Source organism: Carassius auratus, chromosome 22 (genome assembly GCF_003368295.1).
Source record: "Carassius auratus strain Wakin chromosome 22, ASM336829v1, whole genome shotgun sequence".
Lineage (NCBI taxonomy): Eukaryota > Metazoa > Chordata > Actinopteri > Cypriniformes > Cyprinidae > Carassius > Carassius auratus.
In genome coordinates, this window is record NC_039264.1 from 14,361,770 (window position 1) to 14,387,693 (window position 25,924).

At 36.7% G+C, this 25,924-nt stretch overlaps 3 protein-coding genes across 5 annotated transcripts in view; 1 reads left to right on the forward strand and 2 right to left on the reverse strand.

Moving 5' to 3' along the window:
• Positions 1–3,595, forward strand: part of atp11b (ATPase phospholipid transporting 11B) — a 43,291-nt gene extending 39,696 nt beyond the window's left edge. For 2 of the 3 annotated variants that reach the window (XM_026197878.1, XM_026197879.1), the window contains one exon: positions 2,139–2,299. In XM_026197878.1, the coding sequence (XP_026053663.1) occupies positions 2,139–2,220 (82 nt within the window). In that variant the 3' untranslated portion in view covers positions 2,221–2,299. Of the gene's footprint in view, positions 1–2,138 lie in introns of all 3 variants that reach the window. The other variant, XM_026197880.1, reaches the window with a different exon arrangement.
• Positions 3,596–7,884: 4,289 nt separating this feature from the next.
• mccc1 (methylcrotonyl-CoA carboxylase subunit) lies at positions 7,885–17,724 on the reverse strand. The gene is made up of 19 exons (XM_026197882.1): positions 17,436–17,724; positions 16,947–16,990; positions 16,732–16,865; positions 16,548–16,643; positions 16,330–16,451; positions 14,350–14,497; positions 14,151–14,272; positions 13,559–13,670; positions 13,370–13,451; positions 13,072–13,199; positions 12,770–12,953; positions 11,630–11,739; positions 11,249–11,465; positions 11,016–11,102; positions 9,870–9,919; positions 8,935–9,072; positions 8,738–8,845; positions 8,542–8,613; positions 7,885–8,464 (listed from the first exon to the last, which is right to left on the reverse strand). The coding sequence occupies exons 1-19, from the start codon at positions 17,489–17,491 to the stop codon at positions 8,342–8,344; spliced, it is 2,133 nt and encodes a 710-aa protein (XP_026053667.1). The 5' UTR covers positions 17,492–17,724; the 3' UTR covers positions 7,885–8,341.
• A 1,224-nt stretch (positions 17,725–18,948) lies between these two features.
• On the reverse strand, positions 18,949–25,212 carry lamp3 (lysosomal associated membrane protein 3). Its single transcript, XM_026197883.1, has 6 exons — positions 24,960–25,212; positions 24,450–24,670; positions 23,388–23,507; positions 23,207–23,279; positions 19,331–19,501; positions 18,949–19,210 (listed from the first exon to the last, which is right to left on the reverse strand). The coding sequence occupies exons 1-6, from the start codon at positions 25,018–25,020 to the stop codon at positions 19,071–19,073; spliced, it is 786 nt and encodes a 261-aa protein (XP_026053668.1). The 5' UTR covers positions 25,021–25,212; the 3' UTR covers positions 18,949–19,070.
• Between the last annotated feature and the right edge of the window lie 712 nt (positions 25,213–25,924).

Consider the following 25,924-nt stretch of genomic DNA (forward strand, 5'->3'; position numbering starts at 1 on the left):
TGTTGCAAATTATCTTTTTCATATATAGGTACCATACCCAACATATTCTGGCTAGGAAAAGGTTAATACTTTCATAAGAATGAAGTCTATGTGAATGTCCAGGCTGTGGAAGGATGTTGTGTTTATATTTGTTTATTGTCTTATTACCATCCACATTAATCCATCTTGTACTAACATGCAACTCATCCATTTCTCCATTGGCTGTGACTCTGACTGTTGCTCGCTGATCTTGCACAAAAAGTTCATTAGTTAAAGAGAGATTTATAAGAAGGGATCCAGACAAATGAACACTTAGAAAAAAAAAAAGTAAACTGGACTTTCAGGAATATTATGGAAGCATATGGGTAGCAATATTCAATTTGGAATGTAATATGCAAAATGACAATACAATATGTAAAATGGCAATGCATTTCTGTACTTACATTTTCCAATACATTTGTGCAACCTTTGGTGCAAAATAAAATAAATTAAAAAAAACATAATTTTAATTTGCCATTTCATACAGTCGTTCATACACTAATTTTAACGCTTTATAAGTTGCAAAATTCAAATGAAAATGTATTCCAGAAATGATGTGTAACATGTTCAAGAAAAACTGGCAAAATTATCATTCAAATGTTACTTTTCTTAACTGAAATTAAATACACTCACAGTCGAGACACTTACGATTGCATTTTCATTCAATGTCCCGCAATGAATGTATTGGTATGTACTGGAATGCATCGGCTCGGAATGCATTTTCAATGAGCGCATTGAATTTGGCTACATTCATTACGGGACATTGAATGAAAATGCAATTCTAAGTGTCTTGATTGTGAGTGTAAATGCAATTAAGAAAAATTACATTTGAACATGTTACACAGATCTAATCATTTTTGTAATACATTTTCATTTGAATTTTGCAACTTATAAAACGTTAAAATTAGTATTCATTTTGCATATTAAAACTACTGTGAAATGGCAAATGAAAATTATGTAATTTTATTTTCATTTTGCACCAAACGTTGCACAAATGTATTGGAAAATGTAAATGTAATTACAGTAATGCATTGCCATTTTACATATTGCCTTGTCATTTTGCATATTACATTCCAAATTGAATATTGCTACCCATATGCTTCCATAGAATATATCCTCAGTGGAGGAAATTGAGTGGGGGATTGAGGTGTCCGCTTGAAGTTAATTTTTATTTTTGACCTGATATTCAATACTGTATGTTTGGCAAAATACAAATTTTGTAATTTTATATTGACAAACCATCTGTGACAAAAAAAAAAGAGTTGTCGCCTCCTAGAGAACTGTTTCATGAAGGCCCATTTAAAGGGATAGTTCAACCATAAGTAAACTATTATTAGTTATTCACCGTTGTAATTCATATCATTGTAAACCCAAAACCCTGTTGTTCATCTTCAAAACACAAATAAGAAAAGCAAAAACTAATTGATTCTTGCTCCGTAAATAAGCATGTTTAAGCTTATGTTCACCATATTTGATTGTCTCTTGGTCAGTTAGTTTTTATGCAGTCTTCTTTTACTTTGCTGTAAAGGACTTTGAAGGTAAAGAGTCAATTCTTTAATAAAACATCTTTGTGTTTCAAAGATGAACGAAAGTCTTATGGGTTTGGAATGACATGAGGATGGAGCAATTAACGACAGAATTTACATTTCTAGGTGAACTATACGTTATTTTATATATTTTATAAAATATAGTAAGACTTAATGGTCAATAGTTATTCATTTTCCATAAATTTACACGGTTTTGTCTGCAAAACAAATGTTCGCAATTAGTTGTTTGCCTATTTGTCATGTTTCTTAATGGTTGATGATTGGAAATAGTCATAATACCAGTTTAAGATTTACCAAAGTTGTTTTACACAATATATATACTTCAAGAAATTATAATAATAATCTAAATAGAATAACAATTTATTACTTTTAAAACCTGTTTGAATTGGGGGGAAAATAGCTTGATATATATCAAAATTATAGCACTAAAAACTGAAACATTGTGCATATCTAGTGTTCAGGTTTTGTATTGGTCATGAACGTCCCTTTCTGCGCCTATATAGCTCTAAATTGAAATTTCCAGACTGTCCACACTGTCCCCCTCACTGTTCGTACTTTCCTTGATCCTTCCAGATCTTGGAGCGACTCGGACACCTTCTTCTCCAATGACCAGAGCATCCTGACACTCTCACCCATGGAGGTCTCTCATTGTTAATGCACCAGCCCAAAAAGGATCGGCTCATAGAGTCTGGAGATGCCTGACCCCATCCCATGCCCTTGTCCAGTCACCAGCCAGACTATTACACTTTAAATCTCTGAGTATCACATCATATGTGATCAGCAACCAGGGACAGGCCGTTGCTCCTACAAAAACCAAAGGATTTGTGTGTCTTGAGTTTCCGCTGCTAGTAAAACCACGGAACTGTCCGCAAAGGGCCGCCGTCTTTCCTGAGGAAAACGAGGGGGTCTGTTTGAAGCCATAATTCCCTCTTTTAATTGCCTGATTTTCAAGGTATTAAATGTGAGCGCTGTGTAGCGCTAGCTCACAAACCTGTAGCTTCCTACCCTAAGATGCCTACCTGTACACCCAGCCTGAGTTGTGGTTCGTACAGACTATCATGATGCAGGAATGTCACAATGGAGTCCTTGATGGAAAACTATCATATCATCCTCCATCAGTCATGTGCCCGCATATAATTTCTCGTTTCCTTTGTCTCGCACATGCTATGTTATCATCTCTAACCATTGTCACTTGTTAATTTATCATTGTTCTCATGTTCCTCGTTTTTTTGCTTGTGTTGCTAACCACTCATCAAAGCGGTATGATTATTTTTATTCATTTGTGTGTGTATGCGTGTGTGTATTTAATAACGTAGTAGGGCATAGCCGAAGGAAAAGGTATGAAGTTCATCCTACATGGGCCGTGGGTTATTGTAAGGCCAGAGCATTGAGACAACCGTTTTAAACTTGCTTAGATCAATTATATCGAAGTTTATGATATCAGACTGCATGCTGCACTTTGGTCAATCTGTCTCAATAACCCTGTAACAGAGGCCTAAGTCAACTGGACCTGTATGCTCCCGATTTGAGGAGTCTTGAATATGTCTTTATTTTTTGCTGCAAAGGCCATGAAGCCCCGGATCTCACAGGTATCGGCTGAAACTTGGTGCCGTGACCCGGGTGGCAGTTGGGAGTCCGATTTTGCTTATTTTAGTGGTTCTTCTCTCTAGTCTTTATTTGTATATCACTTTCTTCATGTCAATGTTCAAACCCGAAATGACTCCTGACCGCTGATCATTACTATTTCAGATCTTGTGTTGAAATCCATTGGCAGAAGTGTTTTGCTATATAATGTATTTTCTTGGATTATATAGCAACGCAGTATGCCACTTGTTACTCAGAGACATTAGCAATAAGACTCAGTCTAGACTGGAAATTCCTGATCTAGCTTTGATGTCAGTCATCCATGTTTGCGGTTTCATCTTTTTTGTGTAAACATATATTCTTCTAACTGTACTCTCCTTAAAGTGAACATGTTTAATTGCCGATGTTTATGAAAGTTCTATTTACAGAATAAATACCTTTATAAAAACCCAGTGTTTTATGATGATTATGTGTTCTGCATTTCAGTTTTTTTTACAGGGTTACAATGCAGTAGACTTGCTTTTATAAAATAGTGTGTAAATATACTATTTCAGTGTTTCTATTTTCAGATTTCATGTATAATTCAATGTTACTTGGCATTTACTTATTATTTACTTATAATTATTATGTGAAATCAACTTTTTTCCCCCCCAAAGTAAATCCCTTCCTCCAGTATAATTTTGAACTATATTAACCAGTGGCAGAAGTAATGGTGTGTGTTCAGCACTAAGAGCCTCGTGGGCATTGCACCAACATATAACACTGTTGTGCTTCGGGAGTCCTGGTTCGTGGGCCTTTCCTGATCACATCCCCGTCTCTCATCCACTTCACTTCCTGCCTCATATTCTGTCCTATCCTAATAAATAGGTAAAAATGGCAAAATAAATATTTTTTAAAAAAGAAAATATTTGCATTACATTATCATTCTAGATTAATTGCGGGATGTTTTTCACATCACTTGCATGAATAAAAACATTGCTTACGCTCTCCATTTTTCTGATACAAACTGGACTTGTGAATAAGCTCTTCTCTGATTGGCTTGTGCGACAACACATTATGTGAATTTCCTGTTTGAGTTCAAATACTTCAACTTGTGCGGAAGACGTGATTGAGACAATAATTGCACTTTTATGGTAATCACATTTCCCAATTTGCATCCCCCGGCATAAATTCTTGACAATTTGTGTTTTTGCATTGACTTTTAGGTAATGATATTATTTTTGGTGTGCACAGATTCAAGCTATATCACTGTGCTAAGCAGTTTTCAAAGTGTTTTTTTTTTTCTTTTCTTATTTAAGTGAGACTCTGCCAGAACAAATTTTTGCAACTACTCTTTAAACAGACTTGTACAGTCAATCACAAAGTGATTACAGTTTTCTTTGTATACTTCGGTAGTTTGGTTTTGTTGAAATTCAAATACTTGCAGAAGTTGTTTAATGGAAGAGTCGTTTCAGTCCACATTCATCCAGCGGTTAACCCCGAAAATCATCCAAGCATTTCAGATGGTGGACATTCAGGGAAATGGGGCCAGCAAACCCATCTTTATCTTCCAAACAATGGCATCAAGGTACAAAATATCCGAAGGGGGCTGAATGTTACAGGTGACAGCAAATACAAACTCTCAATATGGAAAAAACTTTTAACTCAGATAAACAAGAAAGTTTCTAACTATCATTTCAGAGGAAACATCATGAACTGCAAAACTAGAAGAATTTTAGGTTGTGCTTTTTTAAAATATTGTAGTGAGTACTGACTTTCCAATCAATTTGTGATAGCAGTTTTAAACTGGCTCTGAATCATCTTACTGTTCTTATATGTAATAAAACACTGCATATTAAGTACTTACATGCATGTACTTGGACAATATGACAACATAAGAACACTACCATGTCATTAAATCTGTGTCCAGAGTATATTAGGGTTGGGTATTTCCAACCAACCAACACTTGCCTATGATCTGGGATGCACCGGTCCAGTTCTTGCATACTTTAGGTACAGGACTTGAGCCTGAATTACCTGGAGATGCCAGGTGCGTACACCTGCACACTTCCAGAGACTGGACATGACATAAATGCTGAAGAAAAAATGGAAAAACTGACAAGCTGGGTTTCTATAGCACTTCATTGGCTGAACAGCCCAGGTAGGTCACGCCTCCCTCCATCTGAAAACATGATCCAGAGACATTCATGGCATGATTCTTGAACATAGTGTGAAATCTCTCAAATAATGCCACTTCATCAAAATAACTAATACTGCATCTCCTCTGGATGACATTTCTTCATGAGATTCTCTCATCCACTCCGCAGGACTTGTGGTATAAAATCTATTTAAGGATTGTTATGCTGCTATCCTTCTTCACTATGATCAATCGCTGCTCATTAGTGCTCATATATAATGCAGATGAACTGTTTCTATTTCAAGAGAATGGTCTTGTAGTTTTCAGATGTTGATGAATGACTGTTTGAGTCATCTGTAAATGAGCACATGCATTCATAATAATACTAATGCTAAAGTTTTAGTCAAGAGCCTGATCAAAGCAATTACAGGATGCTAATGACCCTGACATTTACAAAATCTTATTTGTTTGAATATATTGCTAAAGCACTGAATAAATCTTGAATATGTAAAGGCAATTTAAAAGGTGATTTCATGCAACCTCTAATGAGATTTAAGGATATTGTGGAGGGACAATTTTCAAACTATTCCTTTTGCAAAATGAAGAAATGAGGCCTTCGGTACATGAACTTATTGACACTTAGCTCATTATCTGAAGCTTTTCTGCAGGGCTCACTTTAGTGCCATCTGGTGATCATGAAGATGAAGCACGTGTCCTGTGCTCAATTACAACAATCGCTATTCCATGGATTTTAAAGCAATAAAAGTGAATTATAAAAGTACTTATAAAAGAACTAAATCATATGTGTGTGTTTAACAGAGAATAAACACATCCCAGAGGTGCAGTGTCAGGTTCCTGCAGTGCAAGACATTAAATCATCTCCCATTACTGGAAGCAAACGGAGAGAACATGTCTGCAACCGGAAGCATAGTTTAACATCTCACACAAGCTTCATGTGCCTAAACACACACTGTACCATCAATGAACACCAAAACCCAGCAGACTAAAGTTTGGACACACTTGAATTAGTTTCTCCTGATTAAAACCTAAAAACCACTCAGTTTAAACGGCATTCTGGGTTTCATGAGGGACGAATGCCTAGGACAGTGGTTCCCAGCCCTCGTACTGGAGGCACCCCAAAACTGCATGTTTTGCATGTCAAACCCACCTGATTCAAGCTCATTTAAAGAGACTTCAAGACCTGGAATTGGTGTGTCAGAGAAAGGAGACATGCAAAATTTTCAATGTTGGGGTGCCTCAAGGACCAGGGTTGGGAACCATTGGTCTTGGGTATGGCCAGAGTATGGTGGGTAGGTTGGAAACTGCCATACTGAAACACCACCCCTGAACATGAGGTGGTGATTGAAGCAGGCCAAGGGTGCTTCTCAATTTTTAGTTGTGCATCCTCGTTTCCTTTTGTTGCATCTTAGCTCCACCCCCGTTAGGATATGAGGGAAGAATACAAGGAAAGAAAATGAGGACAGAGGAATCAAAGAAACTGTTATTTGTACATTGGAATATTCTGCTCTGTGTTTTTCTTTTACCATGCAGAACTCTCCACACAAATACCTGCGCTATTTCCTTGAAAATAGTGGTCTAATTGTTGGAGAGTCGGATGCAGGTTTGAGTCTCGGCACTGGCAGGAGTTGTAGGTGGGTGTATAAATACCAAGGCACCCCTGACTTAGAGCCTTATTCACAATCTGATCGTGGAGCTTTGACTTTGCTTTTGTCGCTACTCACTGGAGATTGGTTTCAGAAATGTGAGTGCACCCTACCCACCACATATGTGATTTGCCTTTGTCAGTTAAAGCTGTAACTTGATTAAAATAGAGATTTGCTGGGGATTTCTTAAAAAAAAAAAAAACAACTGAAACGTTCATGTTTTCGTTTACCATTTGACAGGGTTTAACGCAATGTGAAAAGCCCAACTTAAGGTCTTAGTGGCAACTTCATTTTTTTATTGAAATTGATACCGAAATCTTATTTTATAAATAAGAATAGCATTTATCATCACAGAACAACCTTGAGGCAAATCAGTTTGGGAAAGATGTTATGTCGTTATTCACGTTCTCTGTGAAGAATTGTTTTACTTCCAGAATCACACTATGGTTTTATCCTGATTAATGTGTGGTATTAATTTTTGTTTAAGTCTAAAATGTTTTGAGTACGGGAACATCAGTCCTAGAGTCTTCAAAATCAACTCTAAACCAGTGTAAATAATTAATGGCTTTAATCTACATAAACTGCACTTAATGTATGCTTAATGAAGATAAACTTGACTATTTGGACCATTAGGAGCACATTTAAATTATTTTTTTATTATTACTTATGTGCGTTTTACTTTATCACACGGAAAAACACTTTGAATTACCTTTGTAAGTAGGACATGTAGTAGGACAAGCACACTTATCTATAAACTTTCTAAAGTTTCATATTTAAGGTAGAAGTCATTACCAGTTGGTGGGGTTTATGCTCATGAATTTGGATTTTAAAAAAATAAAAATGAATGCACACAATTGTAACATAGGTTGTGAACAGTGATTTGATATTGTAACACAGTGAAGAATTTCTTGTCACCTTATTGGTCAGAACACAACGGTGAAGAAAAAAACATGAGTTTATTGCATAAAAAAACTTTAATGGTTAAGGTTAAAACGTTCACAGATTGTAAAGGTTTCCTTCAGTAGTCAAACTAACAACAAGGCACCTTATCCACCACACATAACATCACTGTAGTTTTCTTTTACAGATATGGGACAGGCAACCACGGGTGTGGTTTGTTTAGTTTTTTTCTTGAAATGCATATACTTTATAGGAAGACGACAAGTCATTCCACAGTCATCCATCCGTTAATCTTCATCCACCCAAAAAATGACCACGATTATCATTGTACAAAAGAACCAGGAGAACAGAACCACAAACACACCAAGTTACTAGGGACTCAATTCCTCACAAACAAAGTTAAAGGTGAGAAGGTATCGGTGTCCATAAGAAAGCTTCTAGTTTACTTATTAAATCTCAAAAGATCCAAACTACTGTAGTGCTTCGTCAAGATGTTGGTGTACTGAGCAGGTTTACTCTTCCCCAGCTCCTTCCTCTTGCTCCATCTCCACCAGAGCTGCGTGACGGTTGGCTTGCGAGCCCTCTTTGAAGAACACCTTCTTGATGACTCCTGCTTTCGGTGCACGGATTGTGTGCTGCCCAGAAAGAGGACATGATCACTTATTATATGGCCTATGGAGTGCACCTAATGAGAAAAGTGACAGAGCCTCACCTCCATTTTCATGGCGATCATCACCATCAGAGGATCTCCTTTCTGGACCGAGTCTCCAGCCTTGACTAAGACCTGGAAACAAAGCAAAGCCGAGTTCTAGAAGTTGCTGTTTTGGTTCCATGTAGAATCGTTTGATTTGGGATGCACTGTTCTGGTCTCACACAAACTGGGTTTCAACCGCAGATGCCTTAAATACCTTTTCGATGGTGCCCGTCATGGGTGCAACAGCGCCACCCTGTGCACTGGAGCCACTAACGCCCGCCAGGAACTTGGGCACAGGTACGTCCACCTGGGCACTTCCCTCCTAAACAAGAAGCAAAAAACAAAACACACAAGATCATCACCAGTCTTGACTTAATGGTGAAGTGTAATATAAAGATGAAAGAGCCCCACCATAGAAAAGATGTGTACGGTGTTGTCCAGAATGACTAGTTTGGGTCGGGACAGCACTCCATCGACGGAGCACCACAGGTAGGTCACGTCCCCCTCCCTCTGCAGCTCTCCCGATACATGAAACACCTGACCGCCAGTCTAGCAGACACAAATGAAGACGTGGGGAAATTCATGTTTAGTACATAATGACACTTCACTTACTGGAAGACTAAAATACCCGTAGACAATTAACCAGTACTGGACTATGGTCTCTGTTGTGGTTATATGCTGACGTGATGTTGATGTGCTGCGTGGCCATGAAAACTTTCTATTTCACACATTTGTAAAGCATTTAAAAAACGAAAACCAAATATACACAAGTTGTCAGAGAGGGGCGTGCACATGAAGACCGCTTTATAGGCCTTGAACTGTTAAATACACACACTAGTGTGTGTCAAAATGCCCATCTTTGCAAGTATGCTCGTAAACACAGTAATTTATGTCTTAAGATAAAGCAAACGGCTGTAACAGTTTACTGAATCCAGGCAGCTCTTAAAGTGATAGCAGTCCAATACGACCGCTGTCTGTTATTCATGTTTATCTAACAACAAAAGACAAACTCGATCAGTGCTCTTGAGTAAAATCACTTTTTTAACTTTAATAAGACTAAATAAATAGTTAATTTACACAGCAGTGTTTTTATACATTTGATTAATTTATAAAATGTAGCATATCTTATTTATTTGTTCTACTGTAGTTCAGTGAGCTTGTTTTTATTTATTGTTTTTATTTTATTTTTTTCCCTAGTATTAGTTTTTATGATAGGACAAGAATTGTAAAACATTTCTATAGTATAGCATTTATTATATCATAAAGACATTTAAAGCAACTAACAAAATATAAATGTATATATGTAGGTGTGAATATAACATGTTGCAGTCTAAAACAGAATTTACCTCCATACTGTATGTCCCATCTGGATTGTAAGTAATAGATACTGCCACTTCTGCAAAATAAATATGTAGTACTTATTAAATAATAACATTGTCAAAGATCAAAACATCATAATGGTGCTAAAAATGAGCTTTGTTTTCTTTAATTTACTACATGTGACCCTGGAGCACAAAACCAGTCTTAAGTTGCTGGAGTATATTTTTAGCAATAGAATTATTAAAAAAAAATTATCAAAACATTTTCTTTTATTCTTTTCATGTTCCATGAAGATATTTTGTAAATTTCCTATAGTAAATAAATAAAAACTTAATTTTTGATTAGTAATATGAATAAGTAATAAAAGGTGATTTTCTCAGTATTTAGATTTTTTTTTTTGCACCCTTGGATTCCAGATTTTCAGAATAGTTGCATTTCAGCCAAATATTGTCTGATTCTAACAAACCATACATCAATGGAAAGCGTATTCATTCAGAATGAGTAAATCTGAATAAATCTCAATTTTGAAAAATTGACACTTAAGACTTGTTTAGTGTTCCTGGGTCACATATTTGGAGACCCATCTTTGTGAGATTGCCTCATCTCTACAGATCTTGCTGTAAATGATTCTATTTCAGGCTCGTTATGCTGAAATCCTCTATAATGATCAATGGCATCTCTTCAGTGCTCATATATAATGCAGACGTTTCTATTTCAAGAGAATGATCTGATAGTCTTGACAAGCAGAAGAATCAGGTGAGCCGTCCATTAATAACACTGATCATTCATGCATTCATAATAACATTCATGCAAACTGACCCTCTGAAACTATTAATCAAGAATCTGATTAAAGCAATTATTCATGAATAATCTGCAAGAGCTTGACCCCTGATGTCAACAAAATGTGACTCTTAACTTAATAAATATTAAGTAAAAGCTATTTTATAAAGTCGAAAAAGAAATCTCTAAATTTAAAGGCTGTAATATGCACAAATTATGCATGCATATATGAAAATGTACATAATATTTATATAATATACCAATATTTGAACTTATCGTGTGTTGCTCTTCTTCTATAGTGATCATTCAGAGTCAAATCATGTTGACATGAGTGTATCAGTCACTTCTTCGGACAGTGTGTGTGTGTGTTTTATCAGAGCATGAAGGCTTACTGTCGTCCCCGAGCTGAAGTGTGAGGTTCCTGCACTGCAGGACATTGAATCGTCTCCCGTTACTGGAGGCAAACGGAGAGAACATGTCTGCAACAGAAAGCTTAGTTTAACATCTCACACAAGCTTCATGTGCCTAAACACACACTGTACCATCAATGAACACCAAAACCCAGCAGACTAAAGTTCGGACACACTTGAATTAGTTTTTGACTCTACAGACGATGCACTCTCACCACTGGTTTGGTTTCTGTACATCTCTGTGTGCTGTTTTTCGCGGAGCAGCAGACCCAGGGCGGCCTGACAGAGCAGTGCACCGGATGGGCTTCGAGCGGCGGGGAACAGATGATCATAGTGCTGCGGGATGAAGCTGGTGTGGACGTTCCCTGCCTCGAACTCCGGATGCCCCGAAAGACTGAGTAAGAAGTCGATGTTGGTGTTGAGACCCACAATCTGTGAAATACACACATACAGTGTTGATTTCAAGAATATTGAAGGAACTTTGCTTGCAATTGGTTTGCTTGGTTTGAAAGTGCTGTAATATTGACAATGGACAACAGACCTATCCTCAGCAAAATTTTGCTAACGCAACCGTAAATATTAGTATGTGTGCTTACGTTGTATTGTCGAAGGCAGTATCTGAGTCTCTTCAGAGCGGCGGAGCGATCTTCCCCCCAAACCACCAGTTTGGCGATCATTGGATCGTAATGAGCAGACACTTCATCACCTTACATATGTTCAACAGACAAACAGCAGTTAGCAACCAATCACTTATAAATGCATTTATTTAGAGACAGTCCATCAGTGTGTTCTCCACTACACACGATTGTTGATTGTATTGTCATAATTATTGCGTATTTTTCCTTCAGGCTTTAAAGTTGCAATGCCACAGTTGTTTTATGGTTTGTTGTGATGTAAATCCATGTTTTACCGATTTTATCGGCCGATACAAGCCTGTCAGAGATATATCTGCATCGGCATATGCCAATTTTTTTAGGAGAAAGAAAGGAAAAAGGAAGAAAGGGTGTGTCTAAACTTTAGACTGGTACTGTACTATAATTTACACAAAGAATATCGGCCGATATATCGGTATCTGACTGTTTTACTCACTAATATCGGCATCAGTCCCCAAAACCCATATCGGTCGGGCTCTAAATAAGACCTAATGTGAATTTTAGTTTAATGTAAACTTCTAAGGGTGAATTTCACAAGACCACTCAGGGGACATAACCAGACCATATTTCAAATGAAAAGAAAATTAATAGGATAAAAATAAACAAATATTTGGATAAAGATTTCATTGAGTTCATTGAGACACTCATACTACATATACCTCTTTGAAACTGAATTAGCATAATACAAACACAGCAACAAAAATGGTTCTAATATTTTAACATGGAGGGAAAAAAAATCTATGATTTAAACTGTAAAAAATAACAAATGATCCGCGCTGACATGGATCTGTAAAAACAACTTAAAACACTGTATTATGCATGCAAGGCCAGTATTTGGCAATTTACTTGGTAAAGAAACACGCAATCCTCATTTTTCAAATTCACATTTTCGTAGTTTACACAGAGACAATGATTGTATCATTTTCAAAAACTTGCACTTGGAAACCAGTTTTAAAAAGTTTGTGTTTACTGTCGTGTAAATGAATGGCCAAAACACAAATATTACTTTTTGTTGTTGTTGAAAACCTCCTCAAACTGATAAACCATAAATAACTTTAAAATTAAAGATTAAATAAAGAGTACCTTCTCGCACGCCGGTCTCTATGCGTGTGCACTGATCCCCCTGCGGCGTGGACAGGTGTAGCAGCGGCCCCGCTCCGGGAAGGAAGTTGTTATTGGGGTCTTCAGCGTATATCCTGGCCTCAAAAGAATGACCGTGCAGCATGATCTGCTCCTGAGAGAGGGGCAGCTTCTCCCCCGCAGCCACCTGAAGAGACGAAGATTAGAAAACAGAATAAAACTGATGAAGTGTGAAGAAGGGTCTGATTGTGACCCCATTTTGGACGAATCTGGGAGATAAGTGGATATTTCCAGTAGTGTCTTACGCGCAGTTGCCACTCCACCAGGTCTGTTCCCGTGATCATCTCGGAGACGGGATGCTCCACCTGCAGACGCGTGTTCATCTCCATGAAGTAGAAATTGTGCTGCGCGTCCATGATGAACTCCACAGTACCTGTTCGACAACAATCATTCAGTCAGAAATCTGATCATCTTCAATGCTAAAAACGGTAAAACGGATGACAAGGATGTTGAAAAGAACGGCATTTATCTGAAACAGGAATCTTTTGTAACATTATGAATGTCTCTTTTGATCAGTTTAATGTCTCTTTTGCTTTGCTTTACCTGCTCCCACATAGTTGACCGCTTTAGCTGCTCGCACCGCTGCCTCTCCGAGTTTCCTCCTGACCTCAGGACTGATGCCTGGCTGTGGTCACACACACACACAGATCAAGCCAGGTGGGTTTCAGTAACACTAGCATGTATCACAGACTTCACTATGATGCAGAATGACAGAAGCGGTGTCATAATTACCCCTGGAGCCTCCTCGATGATCTTCTGGTGTCGTCTCTGTACACTACAGTCTCTCTCGAACAGATACACCGCATCGCCGTACTGGTCACCAAACACCTGCACCTCAACGTGTCTGATGCAACAACAAACAACAAAGCTACTGACCCTGGAGCACGAAACCAGTCTTAACTCACTGGGGTTTACTTGTAGCAAAAGCCACAAATACATAGCATGGGTCAAATGATAGATTTTTCTTTTGTGCCAAAAATCATTAGGATATAACGTTAAGATCATGTTCCATGAAGGTATTTTGTAAATGTCCTACCGTAAATATATAAAAACTTAATTTTTGATTAGTAATATGCATTGCTAAGAACTTAATTAGGACAACTTTAAAGACAATTTTCAGTTGTTGTTTTTTTGCACCCTCAGATTCCAGATTTTCAAATAGTTGTATCTCTGCCAAATACTGTCCAATCCTAACAAACCATAAATCATTGGAGAGCTAATTTATTAATAAGCATTCAGATGATGCATAAACCTCTTTTTATTTTTTTAAATTGACCCTTATGACTGGTTTTCTGGTCACATATATGAGTAGTCTGAGGCTGACCTGGGGTTCTCCACAAACTTCTCGATCAGCATCACGTCATCGTTGAATGACTTGCGTGCTTCTCTGCGAGCCGACTCCAGCTGCTCGTGAAACTCTGCTTCGGAGAGTGCGATGCGCATTCCCTGCACAACACAAATAAAGCGTGGAGGTTTCAAGTCTGTGTATCATTACAGAATGGTTTAGTGCAAACACAACGCACCTTTCCTCCGCCGCCGCGGACGGCTTTGATCATCACGGGGTAACCGATCCTTGCGGCCTCGCTTTGAAGTTTGCTATCTGATTGGTCCTCGCCGTGGTAACCCTCAATGATGGGCACGCCAGCAGCTGACATGATGTGTTTAGATGTGCTGAAGAAAAAACAGAGACGGACGGAAACTTAGACACTAGAAAGGAAAGTTCAGTTTAATGTTGGCTAGATAAAGCTTTGCCTGAAAGTTGAAAACTACACTATACAAACAATAAGGCATTGCTAGGTAATATATTTTTTTTTAAAGAGTACTTATCATGGAAATAATATACTTTAAACTAATATACTGAATGTTTTAGGACAATTTGCAATTTAATGAAAATGTATTATAGTTAATTATCATTAAATGCAATTAGTTAAATGCAACTATATTTTATGTAATGTCATAATTCTGTTGTTTTTTAAATACTGTACTTTAAATGTACTGATAAATATTCAAATATATTTTAGTTTACCATAAATGTAATTAATATTGAAACTCCCATGCACTTAAATATACTGTGTAAAAATGAACTTGCAATTAAATATAAACTTGAAAAACATAACTTGCATTTTATTCCATGAACATATATCCTTTTGCATCCCTTATCAAAATTAAGCATGGGTTTGTTATAGTAAAAGTTAAGTAGCCATAGGGTTTTTTTTTTAAGTAAAACCGTGGCTAATTTTCATAAAGCATGTTCTTTAGCATGTTAGTCAACACATCAGTTCAGCTCACTTTTTTTCACAAGTTACTGGGGCTTTGTTGTGCAGCTACTACAGTTAGGGATGCACCGATACCACTTTTTTTCAGTACTTGCCGACACCAATACTTTATTTTTGGTAATTGCCAATACATAGTACCGATACTTTTATTTTTGGTAATTGCCAATACATAGTACCGATACTTTTATTTTTGGTAATTGCCGATACAGAGTGCCGATACTTTATTTTGGTACTTGCCGATACTTTTATTTTTGGTAATTGCCGATACAGAGTGCCGATACTTTATTTTGGTACTTGCCGATACTTTTATTTTTGGTAATTGCCTATACAGAGTGCCAATACCGATACTTTTATTTTTGGTAATTGCCGATACAGAGTACCGATATTTATTTTTTTATTTTTTTATATTGGGTACAGAAACCAAAAGAGTATGTATAATGTTAGCTGGTTAACTTAATTTATTAAACAGATACAGTCAAACCAACATTTATTCAGACAAAGTCAACATTTCATATTATCACAGTTTATTCACTATAGTTTAGACAATCGTAATAAAATATAACAAGAACTCAGAGCTAAACTGTGTCTAAACAAAATCATCTTGATAATGTTAGATAACTTTGATAGAAAGGTGTGTAATGGATTGCAATCAACCAAAAATTATTCAGACAGTTGTATGACAGCATTTACACAACTATCAATACTTAGTCGGGCAACCCTTAGCCTTAATGACTGTCTGTAGTCTCCTGGGCATGCTCTCTGTCATCCAGCTTCATGCAAACTTGAACTAAAAATTTTTCCTCAGACTTGGTGTGAATAATTTTTGGTCCCAAAATTGTATCAGTTTTATTGGTAGTCCGCTTTTTGAAGCGTTTTTGGGTGTAATTTGTCACAGTTAACTTTATTTTGCGATCCTCATTTACGTAAATGAACTATAGTGTCCTGCACCCACTAATAAAAAAATAAATAATAATACAAAAATATATATATATATATATATATATAATTATTATATTATATCTGGTCTCTGAATAAATTTTGGTTTTTGGTATAGGCGTTTGTTATTCAGTTCAATTCAAGTTTATTTGTATATCGCTTTTTACAATACAAATCATTATCGGGGATTATCGGGTATCAATTGAGTATCAGGCCCGATACCGATATCAGTATCGGTGCATCCCTATCTACAGTCAAATAACTACATTTTTTTTTTTTTTATTACTGTACCTTTTGATTCCCATGTCCCGGATGGCTGACGACGGCGGGCCGATGAAGATGATGCCCTCTTGTTTGCACAGTTCAGCAAACTCTGTATTTTCCGACAGGAATCCATATCCAGGATGGACCGCCTGACCAAAACAGAATATTTAAGAAAAAATTATAATAAATCAAACTTCCCAATTCAGTTATAAACCATACATCTTAACATCTTAACACTAGCACACCTGAGCAGAGGATTTCTTGGCCACATCCAGGATCCTGTCCATGCGCAGGTAACTCTGCTGAGACGCTGCTGGCCCGATATGATACGCCTCATCCGCCTGCCATTACACACCCAGTTATATAACTATACTATCTGTCTATGACCAGAATATGAATGTGCATGTATTTGTTAGGGTTTTCTCTCACCATGGCCACATGCATGGCGTGTCTGTCTGCGTCGCTGTACACCGCAACAGAGCGAACGCCCATCTTCTTAGCCGTCCGCATCACCCGGCATGCTATCTCTCCTCTGTTAGCAATGAGCACTTTCTCAATCCTGCCTGTACACAGAGAAACAGCACATATAGGGGTATCATTATGGATTATAATAACAGTGAGCATTAGGTAGAAACAGCTCTTACCCACAGATGCATGTCTGATGGATCCTCTGGTCCAGATCAGCGTCCTGCAGACAAGAGAGCAAGTGTTTAGTAAACAGTCTGAATGGAGTCAAGGGCACATTCCTCTGCAGAGGTGACCTCCTCGTTTCATGTAAAACCACAAAGCGTGCCAAGAACTCAAAGATGCTCAATAACAAAGAGTTCATGCAAAACACGTATGCAAACAAATGAATTATGCACACCTTGCACCAAATATACATGCCTTAACAATAACATGTTGCACACTAAAATATGATGACTTCACGTCAGTATTCAGAGATCCGCGCAATGAAACTCATATCTCGAAATGCATTCGTTGAGAAGAGAAATATGACACTTGAAGCTAAGTTTGAATGTCATTTCTGACAGCTCGACTGGTTTTAGTGCTAACGGTTCTGATTTACAGCCCCATGTGTGATGAACACTATACTGTTTCTTTGTGTTTTCATGATAAAGTAGTTTGTAACTTACAGCAGGTGTCTGTATAAAGCTCTGTTGAGTTGAGTTTTCAGAAACACCGCAGCCATGATCGCTCTGTTAGCATGTGTAACGTTAAGTGTAACTAACACGACTCTGCTCTAAAACAGCGCGATGATTTCAAACACTTCATGGGATTCACAACTTCTCTCTCATAGACCTGATTGAATACTTCCAGTTATTTATACGGGGATTAATTATTCCGTGCAAAAGGTCATGAAAACGATGTTGTCAGTGATGCTACGTGTAGCCGATGGAAAAGCGAACGCGTTAGGTTTGTCCTCATCCACTTACCGTACTTACAGGAGCCAATCAGAAATGAGAGCTTGGAGGCGGGGTCTGACGTGTGTGGAAGGGTTGTGGGAAATGAAGTACAGTGAGATAATAAATATGCCAGCGCATTCCCTTCAGTTATACCATATAACTTTTGACCATATAGCGATTAGAAATAAACATCTTACCTCTTTCTTCACATTGGAGCTACTTTTCTCTGTTTATGAATATGACGTAACACTCACGGGCTAGTGACGTGTGTATGTAATTTCCCGCGAAATCCGTCCTGACAGAAATAATAAGGTTCTGTTCAAAATCGCTTCCACTCTGAGTAAGTACGTTACCTCTTTTAAATATTCAATTATTTAGTGACCGTTAAAGTATATTTTATATAGCATAAATGTAAGTAAAATAAATGTTGTTCATGAAAGTGTTATTTTTGGATGTGCATTTCATAATCTCACAGAAAGCATGTAACCCGGGTAATTATGTACTTTTTTGTTAAAAAATAATCATAATAATGAGGAAAATTTCTCAAGTTAAATTTAGTTTTTATTGTTAATTATTTTGTTTATTTATTATTAATGCTATTCTCAGACACAAGCATCTTAACTATGAAAAAGCCAAATGCAAAGTAGTGGGGCATGTTGTCACACTTTATGGGATGTGCTGTCAAAAATAGGAACTTGATGTTGACTGATTTGCTAAAGAATAACATGATTAAAATATGAAATGCTATCTAAAGGACAAAAAAAGTAATCCATAATATCTGTATTTTAAATGTAATATAAGCTACAGTTTAAATATGAAAAATATGAAACGGCACAATTATAAAAGTTCAAATTCAGAAAAGTAACACCTTTTTATTTTTTGGACATTACCTCTGATTCCCCTCAATCATCAGTTGTCTAATTATAGTCTTAATTTACTTTTAACAAGGCTTGTTCTAAATTATAATAGTCTAAACATTCATCCTCCCATTCACTCAGTTCATCCTTCGGTTGTTGGAACTTCATAATCATGATGTAACACTGGCACTTAGTATTAGTCCTTAAAGTCTAACACTAATTTTGTCATTTTCTTATTAAAAAATCAGCTTTATTTCCCAATGGCATTCATAGTCACATGTAAAACCTGCACGTAACTTGAATGTACATACCTTGTCATGACCCAAAACCTTCAGAATGACATCAGAATGACCACATAGTCTATAAAAATCACATTCCCAGCAGTATTTCATGTCAATCGCATTTTAATTGTTTACTGAGATCATTTAAAACTGGAGAGCAGTATCCACACAATGTAAAACACATCATTAAATCTCGTGATTCGTCTTCACATCACACATCTAGAGTCTCAGAGTTGTTCGTAGCCTCGGTTGCGGCGTTCTCTGACGAGCACAAACGTCAGAATGGCGATGAGGCAAATCGCTGCAGCTACAGCACCCAGAATAATGGGGATCATGCGCTTGTTGTAATCCTCCCAGCACTCAACCTCTGAAATAAATGCATTACAAATCCTGTTATTCTTGTGCAAACAGGTTAACAGAACATAGATGTGTTTGCGTAGTATATAAAAATGACATCTCTACGGTCTACGATGTGAAATGTGTGTACCTTTTCCAAACGCTCCGTTAGCCAGACCAAAGGCTTGAATCTGCAGTGGCACCAGTTTGACTTTCAAGAAGCTTGCCAGTATCAGAGTTGTCTGAGACTTGCAATTGAAGCTTAGACCATTTTTTGCTTTGAATAGCTTATCGTGACTTACAACTCCTACATAGGTTTTATCTGTGGATTAGATGAACAGAATGTAAAATGCATTCTCTTAACCCAGTTTATTGTTCATTTACTACTGTAAAGTAAGTTTACCATTGCGGGTTTATCCCAGTGTTAACTCTTCATGCGTTTTGTTTATGCATTTTGGCTAATTATCTAAACGACCACACAGTTTTAAGGGCCTGAAAACACAAACCTTTCAAAACTATGGAAGGCCAACGGGGTCAAAAGTCTTTAAACAGAACATGTGAAATTTGACCATGACCGAACGCATTGTTTGTCCACATAAATGCTGCATTTTGAATGCCTTTCTTTTGTATGTGTAGACGAGGTCATTCTGGATGTGTTACGGCATCAGTTTTCTGCGTTTCTTTAGTACACGTAAATGTACTGTTTTACCGTTTAGACAACATATTTGAACTTGAAAAATATAATTCAAAAATTTTACCCAAAAGCTGGGTTAGTCCATATTTGACCCAAATTTGGTTGAAACAATCCCGCATTTTTTTAAGTGTAATATCTGATGTTTGAATTCAGGTATACCAGTGTACCATTATGACTTCCGGTGTCTCAAATACAGTAATTTTATCGGCTGCTGTGTAATTGTTGTCCCATTAACACGCACAAACAGTGTGTTTTTGCAGGTAAAATTTGACCCATTCCATTTAAAGACTTTTGCCTCCATGTGCCTTCCACGGGAAATCATACCATTATGTCCTCTGTGTAAACTGTAAAAGTGTGAATTTGTGAAAACGGTAACATTGAGCATATTTCTTTAAAAGGTCACATCGCCAACTACTGACAGACAGTATTTTGTATCATTTTCACAGATTTATGTGGATGAGGACAACATTGTTATCTGTAAGTGAAGATTTTCGAAATTGCAAAGGAAAAAGTAGTTTTGTTTTTTGTGTATTATTGTAGCATAAATGTACCATTAGAGCAGTCTGCCCGAATCTAACAGTAACTTTTTAGAGTGATTATTATTTTATTTTTTTTACAGTGCATGTCATGCACATTTTATCACCAGAATAGTATGTGTGTACTGTTTGTGTCCTGGACGATTTTTGTAAAAGATTTTTGTAACTTTGTACTTAGGGGTGTTGAAATGAATCATGCACATCGATGTGTGTTAAGAGTCAACCACACCCTCCTAAAACTGCTTGGTCTAACACTCCCCCACGTTTACACTATTGTTAGGGAATATTTGCTTAATGCCACCCAAATGTTCACGCAAAGAAAGAAAGCATTATTTTTATTCCTGCTTTTGCCGCTGCTGTCATGTTGTGGAGTCGCTGTGTTTCATTGTGAAATCGACGCTACTTTGTTTGGCCTTCCAGAAGAGGACACGACTAGAAATCAGTGGTTAAGTTGTATTTACAACACTGTTCCTGAACAGTTCAACCCAAATATTCAGATATGTGCAGCGCATGAGGACTGTTTATTGATCCTGGGAGAGAAGACTACAATGCCGTGTCTGTTTCTATAAAGTGAGCCAATAACAACTTAGCAAGGACAGTCTGGTGCTTCTTACTCACAGTCTGTAAGTCTGTTTTCATATGTAAAGGATTGTCCACTGATGATTCAAATATGAGTTTCGAACAGTATAGAGTAGAGCCTGTTGTTTGTCATTTCTACAATCACAAATTCAGTCTTGATTTTATATTTATGCGGTGTGATAAGCAACATAACGTGTAAAAAGGGAGTTTAAGTGATTATAATCAGTAATTATGTCCCCACTGGATGCTACAAATGTCTTGTTTGTAATGGGTTTTATTGGTTTTGTCTCGCCACTCCCGGGAGATGACATCACAGTATGGTAAGGTGCATGACATGTCTGTCACACGCTTGAGGCATTCGGCCAATCACAGTGCACTGGATAGCTGGCCAATCAGAGCACACCTCACTTTTCAGAACGATGACTTTGTAAAAATGTACGCGTTTCAGAAGGTGGGGCATAGAGGAGAAACAATAATGTACAGTATATGGAAAATAATGTGTTTTTTAGCAACCCCATCTGACCCTTTAAAAATGACACTCTCTATGATCTAAAAAAAAGAAAAACTCATAACTTTAATTGTCTGTAAACGTTTGGATATTTAAAGCATTCTCATATACTGAAATAACTTTTTGTTTATCACTTGTAACTGTGATTACTTTAAAGGGACTGTAAGTAGGAATTACTCCCATCTAGTGGTGAAATTGTATTTTGCATTCAAACTAATTTTGCTCTCCAGCGCCTCGCTTTTTCAAATGCGCGTTGCATCTACGGTAGGTGATATGTACCAAAAAGCTTTGACAGGATGTCTTCTAATAGCACTTCGTCGAGTTTTCCTTCAGGTGAACAGGTGTGTTATTTCAAACAAACTGCAACATGACAACTAACAAACGAATGTTACAGTATGAATTACTGACTGTGGAAAACATGAAATATTGTAATTAGTAGTTATGTCTTCTTTATTCGTTATATTTTCTGAATTATGTGCATTGTTAGATATCATCATCAAACACTGACTTACCTGTCGAGAAGAAAACAGGCCACTTCAGCGTCTCTTTTGAAATCTTTATCCAGCATTAGCTCTTTCCACCTAGAAAAAGCTTCCCCGACATTAACTCTTGTTTTCTGTAATCTACGGTCACATTTCCTTTTACGTTCTATTTTTGACTGTTTTGGCGACGATGTTTTCTTCTCCTGTGGCGCGGCATATGTATGGTCCATAATAAGAATGCAATCCAGACTTTTAAACTTGCTGGTGCAGTTTCAAGCGCCTCTCACTGATCTGCACCTGCGTTTCTGGCTCTGACCGAAAACGTGTTGTGGAAAGGCGTTGGCTTAGTACTTTTTGTCCCTCTCTGCTATTATAGTTTTGCAAGATGGCGGAACTACATGGAAGCCTCCGTCGACCTACCCGTCCCATGTATATAAAGATAATAAATTCTTCATTTACGAGGATTAGTTTAAACATTGGCATAGGTATTTGTACACCATTGAGGGCATATTTATGAATAAAAATATTGATTTTAGATAATAAAATACCTAAAAAGTTACTTATTGTCCCTTTAATGTATTACTTTACATTTGTTTGTATGTTTTAAAGCTATAGCCTATTTAATTTTTTAGGTTCTTAACAATTGTTTTGATTAAATATTAATTTGTTTTTATTTGTAAAAGTAGCCTGCTTATATAATTTAATAAAAAAAAAAATGCACCAAATACATTTTATATGATCATGATGAATTGTGATATTGAATTGTGATATTGACATCTTAATTGTAATTGAAACAAATTGTGAAACTATTAACGGTTTACAGTCCTAACGTAGATTGCACATGTACGATGACTTGGTTTTGCACTAATCAATTGTTCCAGAAGGTGGCAACGTTGGCCGTTGTTTCACAGTAGAAAATGAAACTTAATAAATAGAACAAACATAAATTTAAATGCTTGCCAAAATACACAGAGACAGAAAACAGTGTAAAACAAGGATAAAAATTGGTTGTGTTTTTTAAGATGAAGGAATTTGATGGAAATGTTTGCGTCGTAATCAAGATGTGTGGAGTTTCTTCTCGACAGGTATAGTATTTTTGCCAATTGTTATCTCTTAACTCTCAAACCCCAGATAAAATATTAACATGTATTTTTTATGATAAGAATAATCGTGATGAAAAGTGCGCGATAATGTTTTTTGTAAAGGTTGTAGTGTAATTTATACTTACTCTGGCAATTTTTACAAGGTGGGACAGGTTTCAGAAGACCTTTGACGTTGCTCACATAGGAGAGATCACCTTCCTGCAAGTGTGGGGAAATATTGCATTGCATGTAGATTAAGGCTGCTTGTTTTGCACGTTTAGCCTCAAAGATAAAACTTATCATTGAGATAAAAGCTACTGTAGGTACCTTGATGAAAGTGAACTCCAGATGTCCGCCATCAAACTCCAGTGAGAAAACAGACTTTTGGCCCCCACAGAATCCTGTGACTCGTGTATAGCTGGGATTCACATTGAAATAATACTTCTTCTGCAATACAAGTGTGGGATACAGTGTGATTACGGCATCAGCATCATGATAGTATGAAAATACTGTAAAATTAACAATATAAATAAAGTTCAAGACACTCAAATTTGGTGTGACTGCACAGAAATTGAAGGCATAGAAGAATATACTTAAGTGCAAACTTAATCTAATGTTTTCAGATATTAACATCCATTGCATTTAAGTGAAAATCTATTATAGTTTACATTTATGTTATATTAGTTTAGCTGAACACTTAAGTGTTTTTGTCTTATCCACTTAATTAGGACTTAAGTATATTTTAAGTAACATACTTTTGTAATTTCTATTGACACTCGTTTTTAATGTATTTTAAATATGCACATATATTAACTTTAAATGTATTAACTTTAAATACATTGATTAAGATGCTACAAGTAGTTGATGATTAAACAAGTATTTTAGTATGTTAGTTGACACATCAAAATTTACTTTTTATAGCATTCAAAATGCATTTTAGCGCACTTTTTAAAAGTATACGTTAGAGTGTTCTGAATAAGTGATGAAAGCACACTTAAATTACACTCAAGTGGCTTTTTTATTCCATGAATATTACACTATGTGCAAGTAGTGTTTTTAAAATAAACTTAAGATTTAAGGTTTACTGCAAATGCACATTCAATACAACTACGAGTACTTATATCTTACATGGGATTACAGTTCACTTCATAGCTTATCTTAATTATGGACTATTCCATTCCGCCATCAAACAATGTAAGATATTAGAAAGATGTACCCTTAAGGATGCTGACCCAGTGTAAAACTGCTGTGCCCATACAAGATCGGCACATTTTTTCTGTCAGTGCAGTGAGCCGTTGACAATTTTGGTGGTAAACCAAGTGAGTTCTCACCCCTTTCTAGAAAATGCTGAGGAGCTGAATAAAAATGCTGAGAAAATAACAAGCTTACTTTGTTCTCTCGCACCACAAACTCCACTCCCATATCGGCCAGCACACACACTTTGCCCTGAAGGTTCCTCAAGGTGTACAGAAACTTAGGTGGGGAGCTTTCTTTGGGCTGGAGAACGGGTCTCTGGGACAGATAGGTAATGGGAGGATCACTGTTGATGATGGCAGGAACTTCATCCGCTGTAGCTGAAAGTTGAAGAGGGGTTGAGGCTAGAGAGCTTCCTGTAAACACAAAACAACGGGGGGCTTTAAAACCATTACATGAAGTGTTAACCAACACAGCGCTACCAGAACCTATTATTGATGCTGTTAAGCTGACACATTTTTGCTTTATTCTTGATTCTCGGAAATGACGCTATAACTTACTAGAACTTTCTAATTATAAATATATCCATGCATTTATTTTTCTAAATATAAATAACCATCATTTATAAGAGTATATGCAAATTGTGTAGGATCATTAACCATTAAAATCACTATTTGACTTCATATGAAAGGCAGATCAACTCACCTAGCCAATGCATGGAAGACATCAGAAGAAGCATAGCGGCGTAGTAACTTGCATGAGTCATTTTGAGAAAGTGGCTTTTGTGTTTAAGGGCAGTTGCTCTTATGGCATCAGCTCTGAAGCCACAGTAAAATAATGCACATGTGGCTGTGAAGGAAGACACTTATGCTCTGATGCTGTCAGCAATTGTCTGACATCAGGAAGCTTCTTTAGCCAAGCCCACATTTAGTAAACCCACTAATGATATGAGTAAAAATGCTATATTGGTGTAAAACATATATATATAGTTTTAGCTTTAAATTGATTTTCTAAGCAAGCTAAACATCTCTTTGGTTACAAAGTAGTGGCACAGTGGTAGAGTTGGTGCCAGTTATAGGATCTTGCCCAAATTCAGTGCCGCCAACAGGTCAGTTGTCACTAATATTTTCCATACTTTTTTGTCGGAGAAAAAATGCATTCAGTGCCTCAAAGGGTTCAATGACACAGCAACTTGAATTGCCAATAACTTGAATAAATTCCATTTTCTAGGAACTTTTTCGAATATTTCACGTTCATCACAACTACCAACTTTGTTCACTGTTTAACCATGTGTATCTGTTTTGAAAACAAAACTATGAAAATATAAGCACTTTTATTAAAAACAACAGTTCAGGACACAATGTAATAACTTTTCTTCAAGTGTTTAACTTTATGGTTTTTGTAATGTGTGAGCGATGCAGATCACTCAGACACGTAAGTTCACACTTTTGTGGCTCCGTTCACTTTTTTACTTCCCTTTCCAATTTGGTTGGTTGTGGAACTCTTGAGTGTGTGTGCGTCTGTTTGTCTTCAAGTTTCTTGTTTATTTATAGATTTTCTTTTTTAAGTTTAAAATTTATAAGTGCAATCCATATTGTTATAGATTAATTTGAAAATTATCTTACCAATAATTATTAAATATATATGAAAGCATGAAACACTTTTTTTGG